The sequence below is a fragment of the Protobothrops mucrosquamatus genome, unplaced genomic scaffold, assembly GCF_001527695.2.
Source record: "Protobothrops mucrosquamatus isolate PMUCROS unplaced genomic scaffold, P.Mucros_1.0 scaffold1725, whole genome shotgun sequence".
Classification (NCBI taxonomy): domain Eukaryota; kingdom Metazoa; phylum Chordata; class Lepidosauria; order Squamata; family Viperidae; genus Protobothrops; species Protobothrops mucrosquamatus.
Window position 1 is genome coordinate 154,242 of NW_015387872.1, and position 9,456 is coordinate 163,697.

Here is a 9,456-nt window from a genome sequence, read left to right on the forward strand (position 1 = left end):
AACTTTCCAAATATTGCCGAATTGCAATTTTCTTATTTTGGGCAATAATACCTGGTACTGTTCAACAATACTGAGAGGCCATGGATGCCTCACTCCAAGCTAAAACAATTTTGAATTGAATTGAGAATCATAGGATTTAAGGAAGTGTGGTCTAAGCAAAAACTTAGCATTATTTAGACTTGCGTTGCATCAGATCAAATAAATACATATAAATAAACAGAACACTCTGTTGTGGTGGTATGAATCAGGATAGATGCAATTCTTGATGTGGCTAAAGAACAGACCACCTACTGAAGTGATCTGTTTCCAACTCAGCTGCCTTTTAGAAGCAGCATTGACAAAACATAGTATATAGAGTCTGAAGCTTTTAACCACAGATAAGCTTGTTGGCTATTGCCAAGGGTGACTTACTTAACCCTATCCTGATGATAGCTCTGTTTTGAATGAGCAGATGGATAAAGGTCTCTAGGCAATGATACTAATGTGCTGATTAAAGTCTTTCCTCTAATTCGCCCAATGCTGACATGAAGAAAGTAGCTTAGACTTAGAAACCCTTAGATGTGTACTTTGGATTCTCAGATGATATACACTGTTTGGCACTTTTTACATTACTTTATTGCATATACACACAGGCCCTAAAAGAAGTGCTTAGCTCAGATGATATACACTGTTTGGCACTTTTTACATTACTTTATTGCATATACACACAGGCCCTAAAAGAAGTGCTTAGCTCAGATGATATACACTGTTTGGCACTTTTTACATTACTTTATTGCATATACACACAGGCCCTAAAAGAAAAACTTAGCAGAGTAAAGTTTTGTCCTTTCCAAGCCTTTTTGTCCTTATACTTGAAAGTGAGGTTGATATAGAATTAGGACTTGTTACTTTGCACACCACTATAAATGCTAAAAAGCCTCCAGTTTCAAGCAGGAGCAAACTAAATGCTGATGAGGCAACTTCAGCAGAAGTTGTTTTATTTTTCTCTGCATGAGAAAGTACCATCTGTCTGATGTTCTCTTACAAAATCTTAAACGTTCAGGAACCATTTGTCTCTCTGATGCTTTCCTTGCTTCTTTTTCAGAGCATCATTGGATATAGTGACACGTTACTTCAAAGAATATGCTCTCGTTGGTCAGGACATACTTGAAAATAAAGAAAAATGGGAAAAAGTGTTAGCTTTGGTTCCAGAGAATATCCTTTGGGGACTGTCAAAGATGGACTTGAGATTATACAAAAATAGGCAAAAAGCAGTTTTGTATGACTATATGGCCAGCCTACTGATAAATAGTCAAGACAATGTGTAAACCAGGGGTCTTCAAACTTGGCCCTTTTATGACTTGTGGACTTCAACTCCCAGAATTCCTCAGCCAGGCATGCTGGCTGAGGAATTCTGGGAGTTGAAGTCCACAAGTCATAAAAGGGTCATGTTTGTAGACCCCTGGTTTAAAACATAATCCAGATATCTACAGAGTAGCATCTGGATTGTTGCAGTAGCCAGGAAGTAAAATTATTTCTAACAGAATGTAATAAACTCCCACTCCCGCAAAAAACCCTTATCAACACAGAATCCATTAATTGGCCAAGGCATCTTTCAGGCAGAAGCAAGTAAACTTCTTTGACAACGTCTTCCTTAGACATTTCCTTCACCCTCTGCCTTCTTCTCCCTCCTAATAGACAATGCTCTGTTGTACTTGGTCTTTGGTTGTGACATTATTTCTAAGAGGCAGCAGAGAAGATTAAGATGGAGGGAGGATGTATATAGCAAGAAACCATCAGTGTTTGAAAACAGGATAGATGGCTTATTTGCAATAAGGTGGAAACCTGTTAAACTACTGATGTTCAACTACAACTCCCAGTAGTTGCATGCTGCCATAACTAGGGGTGAGAAATGCTGGGAATTGTATTTCGGCAATGACAGGGGGACTAATGGTTCTCTACTGATATCCTAAAAGGAATCAACTCCTAAGATACCTTTTCCCAAATTATTTGTGGCAGTAGAACAGGATGTTTAGATAGAAAGGGTCAAGAATAATCAGACCTATCCTTTCCCTACTGGTCTAATTTTCTTCCTGAAGAGAGTTTTTCCAGGGGGGTTTCTCCAAAATGGGAGATACATCACAGGAAAAAAGTCTGTTCTTCCCATCTTATTCTTCCGTAGTGCACATGCAAGGTTTGTATATAATTTAATGCATCAGTTCTAAGCAGACTTAATTGCAAGGAAATCCCATGAAGATTAGTAGGAAGATCTAAATGCATAATGAGACCTGGTAAGCATGACTTTTGTTTAGCCAAACACTCAAGTTATCAGTGAGCAGCCTGTCATCTTAAAGTGGAGAAATAGTCTCCACATTTACAGAATGGTGATCTGCCTATGGCTGGATCAGGAATTCTGGGAGTTGAAGTCCATCAGTCATAAAAGAGCCAAGATTGCCTACCCCTGCACTAGGGGGATGTTGGAGATGAGCATTCAGAGGTAATATCTGAATGACAGCTGACATCCATCATTTTGTCCTGATAACTGACCATTGGAACAGAGTTTCTCAATGTTGACAATTCTGGGAGTTGAAATCCACACATATTAAAGTTGCCAAGGTTGAGATACACTGAATTGGAAAGAACTGATTTGGTCAGTGGGTCCATCTGACCTACTGTATACCAGGAATAGAAGATTGACATGCAAGTCTTTTTGAAAGAAGGCAAAGCTATTCCCCTTGGAGAGGGTACAGAAAGTTGGCTATTTTGCTTCAGAGCCTAACCTTGAAAGTCCTTAGCAATTCTGCCACCAGATCAAGATTATCTTCGTGCCGAATTCCGTAAAAAGCATAATTCAGAGCAACGCTGGGAAGTTCTGGAAAAAAAGGTGAAATAAATAGTATATGCAAAATTAACACTGGGGATAGAACTTTGCTAATGGGTGAGACTCCCATTTTAAATTATAGTGCTGAAAAGGTCAATAACTCAAGACGGGGGAATGCTTTGCTATTAAACCTTGATGCTTCTGCCTTTTGAAGTTGCCCTGGATATTGAGAACACGGGCCTGTGAAAATCAATAAGTGGAGATAAAATGAGAGTCATTAAGACAGAAAGTTGACATATCCAGAATAAAACTACACTTTCTATTTTTAGTATGCTGATTCTCCCTATTCTTTCTTCCACCAGAAAAGGCTTTATTTATAGCTTATTGAAAATTGGGCATCTGAAGAAGGAGCTACAGTTATTCTGAAAGCCTTTTGGCTGCTGAATTACAAAAAAGCTACACGGATTGGAGAAGAGTTATAGGAAGTCAGGCAGCATATAAATTTGGTGGTTGATAATGTGTAAATATATAAAATGATGATGATATGTCTTAGTACAAGAAGTGCTTTGTATGCAAAACACCTAAAGTTCAGCCTCCAAGGTCTCCAAACAAGAAGGAGAAAGACAGACTTGAAATCCTAGAAAGGCAGGAAGCTGGTTTGCCTGGGCAGTACAGGTAGTCCTCGACTTATGACTACAATTGAGCCCAGAATTTATATTGCTAAGTGAGAAATTTGTTAAGTGAGTTTTGCCCCATTTTACGACTTTTCTTGCCACATTAGTTAAATGAATCACTGCAGTTGTTAAATTAGTAACACTGTTGTTAAGTGAGGCTGGCTTCCCCATTGACTTTGCTTGTCAGAAGGTCGCAAAAGATGATCACGTGACCCTGGGACACTGCAGCCGTCATAAGTATGACCCAGTTGTCGAGCATCCAAATGTAAATCGTGTGACCGTGGGAATGCTGCAATGTTCATTAATGTGAAAAATGGCCATAAGTCACTTCTTACAGTGCTGTGGTAACTTCGAAAGATCATAAATTAACTGTTGTAATTCAAGGACTACCTATACTGAGTTAGCTAGACCTGGGCATTGTCTTGACTTAGGCCAGCTTCTTTTGCATTAATCTTTTTCTCTTTCTCATTCTGAAGAAAATGGTACACGCTGAAAGGGAGATTATGCTGCAATACTGTTTTCCCCGCCTGGATATGAACGTTAGCAAAGGCATCAATCATTTGCTGAAGAGCCCTTTCAGCGTTCACCCAAAGACAGGTCAGTTGCTGAACAATGCTCTTGCGTATTTCCTTTTGATGGAAATCCGACAAGGGCCTAACATGGCAGGGAATGTTGAAGCTGAAGGTGGAAACACGGAATTCATTTCAACCATGGAGATCACTGTTTGATACTCAGCCACTTGCTATCTCTCAGCTTGGCTTATTTTCAGGCTTTTTGGAAGATAAAATAAGGTAATGCTGCATATGCAAAATTGAGCATAGAGAACAAGGAGGATTTAAGCATCATTAGTAGCAACATACTGCTTTGTCTAACATACCAGTTATTCCTTCTGCTGCTTCTGAAATGTACATTTCCCTGTTAGTGTTTTCAGTTGGAAGAAGAAATAATGCTAAAATCAAATGTTTGATGACTAAAGAGGTCGTTTTCTGAGGGGTGTGTGGAAGAGTGCTGCATATAATCATGAGATAAAATGATAACTATAGAAATGGACATGTGGTCTTTGTGGAGTTTGTGAGTTTTAATCAATATAAAGCAATATTTTAAATTGATAATCCTTAAATAGGTTCTATATTAGTATGTCATCTTAGGAAGAACAATCAGGATCCAAGGGCCAAACAACCGATAAGCATGTTTTGACTCTTCTGTGTTAAGAGATTAAATCTTGAACTTGCTGTTTTGAGTTTCCCAATATGCTCAGAATGGTGCTTTAGTGTATGCTTTGAGTATAAGACAATACAGGTAGTCCTCAACTTACGACCATAATTCACCCCAAATTTATGTTTCTAGGTGAGACATTTGTTAAGTGAGTTTGCCCCATTTTACAACCTTTCTTGCCACAGTTGTTAAGTGAATCATGGCAGTTGTTAAGTTATAATAAATCTTTATTTATTAGACCATGGGCTATATCAAAGTGCAAAGTTAAGTTAGTAATTAGAATCTGGCTCCTCCATTGACTTTGCTTATCAGAAGGTCACAAAAGATGATTACATGACCCCAGGATACTGCAACTGTCATAAATATGAGTCAATTGCCAAAAGTCTGAATTTTGATCACGGGACCATGAGAATGCTGCAATAGTTGTAAGTGTGAAAAATAATCATAAGTCACTTTTTCAGTGATGTTCTAACTTTGAACAGTCACTAAATGAACTGTTGTAAGTTGAAGACTACCTGTGTTAAGACCTTTCAAAGGTCTGGAGAAGTTTCCATGTGGACATTTAGCCAGTTCATGGAACTGTTCAGAAATACAATCCCTCGCTGCATGCTTTTTTTTCTTCCCACTAGTAGTCTTTAAAGCAGGGGTCCCCAGCCCCTGGGCTGCAGTCCATTACTGGGCCTTGAGCCCTTTGGAACCAGGCCGCGCAAGTGGCGGGCGAGCACATGTACATGGGTGCTCATCCCCACTTATGCAATTACATGCGGACTCCATTTATGCGAGCGGCTTACGTGTGTGCCCACCATCCCTCATGCAAATTGAGCTGTGCATGTGCGTGCTTACTCACCGCTCGCACGGAACCATCCCCTCCCTTCCCCCCCCCACAGTCCACAAAGCCGAAAGGTTGGAGAATAAGAAGCTGTTGCTTTTGACTTCTTTCAGGACGCATTTCAGTTCCAATTGACCTGAAGAAATTGGATGACTTTGATCCATTTGTTGTCCCCACTATAAGGTATGGCTCATCTCTTTGGGATCTATGACAAACTTGCATGTAAATAGTTTAGGAATGATATAGTGCCTAAGTTCACTCAACACATTAAGCTGCTTTATTATTATTATTATTATTATTATTATTATTATTATTATTATTATTATTATTATTATTATTATTATTATTATTATTATTATTTTATTTATTTATCCACTTTGTTGCATAATCAACAATTGGTTGGATTAAACATCATAGTGCCTACATTCACTCAGTGGCTCAAGCAAAAGAAAATGCATAGTATCATTTAATGTGACAGGTGTACCCAATCAGTCTCTTCAAACATAAATCAGGAGTGGATTGATCAATTCCACTGCATAAATTGTAAATTTACTGGATACAAGCTCAGAGTGAAATGATCATGATCAATATAGGTTGGCCAAATTCTGTGGGATTTCCAGTGTTTTTGTTCTATTTGTTAGCCAACTCTGTCATGAGCTGGACATGATTGGAAAAGATGAAGGAAACGGAAAGGAAACTGAAGGTCTGCTGGAAAGCTCTCGTAAAAGCCGAGGTAAGTGCTGTCATAGATGAGGATAAATAATTAGCCAACTCTGTTAAATGCTCTTAGTCCCCAAATTTTTAAGCTGTATGTATATATTAATTCCAAATAGGTCTTATGGGTTTCGCCCTTTTCCCCAAGTAATTAATTTGCCGCTTTTTTTTCTGAGGGAATGGGGTGGAAATTCCCTTTCCCTCTTTCATCGGGGGGAGTGCTTTGGGCAGATATTCAGGAAGAGGTCTTAAAATCATAAAGTATCAGGTCTCACCCAGTTTCATCCACGTTGCTGTAAAGTTGCTTGGTAGTGCTTGTTGACTTCCGTTGTCAGCAGCTTCGGACTGGCTACACAAATGCCGCCAGTCTTTCCCCTGATTTGAAGGGCTTCCTCGGATCAAACGGAAGGGCTGTCGCCCCCCCCCTGCGATCAGTGAGAGTCCCGTCCTTGCGTGCTGCCTCTACAGGGCGACTTTCGACCCTTTCCAGGGGCCCCCAGCAGGGCAAAACCAAACGTGAAAGACAGAGCCCTGTCTTCCTGCGCCTGCATCGCCGCAACGTCAAAACCGGAAGTCCCAATTTTAATATATGCATTACCAAAGTCAGCATTTTTTTAAAGAAAAAAACAAAGTCCAGTTGCCTTTTGGAAAAGCACCTTTGGAACATCTTTTATGAGAGTTTTGCTTTTTTGGGAAGTTGTGTGAAGGGTAGACATTTGATGAAGGCTACCCCATTTGTTGTAAAAATAAATAATAGTAATAAGCAGCATAGCAAGACAAATGGTTTACTGAGATGTAACAGATCAGTTTTCTAAAATGTTTACAAATAAAAAAATACAACATAATCAGAATTAAATCTGGCATGTCCTTGGGGTCAAATCAGGAATGCATAAAGGATCTGACCTGGAAGTGAAGTTAATTTTTTTTTTGTAATGATTGGAGCAAATGGACAGTTGAGAGCCAAACTTAATTCCTTGTGTCTGCTTAAAAAGTTGTGAGTTTAAAATTTGAAAATAAAATGAGTTTTTTTTCTCCTCCCTTTTTTAACAGATTATAAGAAAACCAGTTTAGCTCCATATGTGAAAGTCTTTGAACAATTCTTGGAAGAAATGGAGAAATCTTACAAAGGACAACGTTTGAAAGATAGCGGTAAGGGCTTGTTTCAGAAGGATGCCAACTCCAACCCCCACCCATCCCCCACTCCCAATTGTTTCAGTGACACCAGTCATGATGGTGACATGGGCAGCAACGTAAATTGATACAAAAAATAAAGTGTTTTTTCTCTTTGTCCTTGGCTATTGCTAACAGAGAGATAAGTTAAACTCATCCATTATATTAAATGTGAAGTAGCTTTTTTGAATTCGGCATTGTGCTTCGTAAATGGTAGGATGTGAGAATCAGGCAACTGGCTTCTTTAATGAAACAGTTAAGCAACCTAGGACTTACTTCAGGCTGTGAGCTGGGTAGCTCGGTAGCAATATCAGGCTATGTTGTATTATGTATTATAGACCAAGGATGTCGATTTGAAGTTACTTGGGATAGAAACTCTTAGCTTGTGGATGCATGACATTGAATCACAAAAGTCAATTCTGTGGCTGTGTGGGTTGCATAAATTATATGATCAGTTTATGATTCAGTGTTATCATGTGAGCTCAGAACATTTGGATAGTTAAATAAATCATCAAAAGAGGACAGCTGTACAATTCCAGGAAAGGGTGGGTCTGTTTTAAAGAGTTGCAAACAGGTGCTATATTTGCAATCCTGTACCAAACTAGCACATTTCTTTGGAATTTAATCCAAAGTATTGCACAGTAATTTTGGCTTCACGTGACAAGTACTTACACCTAAATACACTCTGATTGCCACTTATTGCCTATTGTGAGGAAATTGTAGATATCTCCAAATCATTTGTGTTTTCAAATTTAAAGAAGAAAACTTTTGCAGAATATACCTCCCCCTCTCCACTACCTTCAACATTAGCTACAGGTAGTCCTTGACTTACAACAGTTCATTTAGTGACCGTTCAAAGTTACAACAGCACTGAAAAAAATGACCTATGACCTTTTTTCACAGTTACGATCTTTGCAGCATCCCCATGATCACGTAATCAAAATTCAGACGCTTGGCAACTGACTCATATTTATGACGGCTGCAGTGTCCCGAGGTCAGGTGATCACCTTTTGCAATCTCCTGACAAGCAAAGTCAATGGGGAAGCCAGATTCACTTAACAACTAGGTTAATAAATTATCAGTTGCAGTGATTTACTTAACAACTGAGGCAAGAAAGGTCATAAAATGGGTCAAAACTCACTTAACAACAGAAATTTTGGGCTCAATTTTGGTTGTAAGTCGAGGACTACCTGTATCTGCAACAGCCTTTCCAGACATGCTGGAGTACAACTCCTAACAGTAACCACTTGTACACCCATGCAGAAAAGAAATTGTAGTTAACACCTCTGCAGTTTGGAGGTGGTTGATATAATTTGTTGTATAACATATTAAGTATCTTCACGATATGTCTTAATTGTGTTTAAAATTATCTTTCCTTTTTTTCTTAAAGACATGCAGATGGATTTCTGAAGTTTTGAAGACACAGTGCATTGTCACAGGGCAGTTTCCTGTGGTCAGATAATTGTAGACCTCTTGACTGTTACTAGATTTGTGCACAAACCAGCCATTTACAGACACAGTCAAACAGGCTTTTCTTGCTGAAGAAGAAGTGATAAAAGTGTTAATAAGCCATTCAGGTTCCAACAGCTGAGCACAACATAAAATAAATATTTGGTTTTGCATAACATGGGAGTGTAATCAGTGGATACACATATGTCAAACAGGAAACAATAGGGGTTTATATTACTGAATACTGCAGTAACATACACATTTATGCTTTATTTGACATGACATTACAAGCAAATATCAGGCAGTTTTGACTGGAGACTATATGGTTTTTAAGAAGTTCAGGTAATCCTCGACTTACAATGGCCGTTGGAACCAGAATTTTCATTGCTAAGCAATGCAGTTATAAAGTGTGGTAGCATCGCCTAGCAATCCCTGCAGTCCCAGTTACTATTGTTAACTAAATCCCACGGTCATTAAGTGAGGCAACTTCCTGCCCACTTCCCACAACAAAAGTCAGTGGAAAAGCCAGTAGGAAGTTGCAAGTCCCAGGCAGGCAGGTAAGTGGCTGCTGCTGGGGGGGGGGGGTGAGTGTGTATATCAGGTGA

At 39.1% G+C, this 9,456-nt stretch overlaps 1 protein-coding gene across 1 annotated transcript in view; it reads left to right on the plus strand.

Annotated features, from left to right (window-relative positions):
- The window catches only part of PRIM1 (DNA primase subunit 1), a gene marked incomplete at its 5' end in the record, with an annotated part of 20,012 nt that extends 10,858 nt beyond the window's left edge, over window positions 1–9,154 (plus strand). Inside the window, 7 exon segments of the mRNA XM_015822899.1 lie at window positions 1,085–1,194; window positions 2,787–2,863; window positions 3,951–4,071; window positions 5,632–5,701; window positions 6,160–6,251; window positions 7,283–7,381; window positions 8,793–9,154. Coding sequence (XP_015678385.1) covers window positions 1,085–1,194; window positions 2,787–2,863; window positions 3,951–4,071; window positions 5,632–5,701; window positions 6,160–6,251; window positions 7,283–7,381; window positions 8,793–8,812 — 589 coding nt within the window.
- Between the last annotated feature and the right edge of the window lie 302 nt (window positions 9,155–9,456).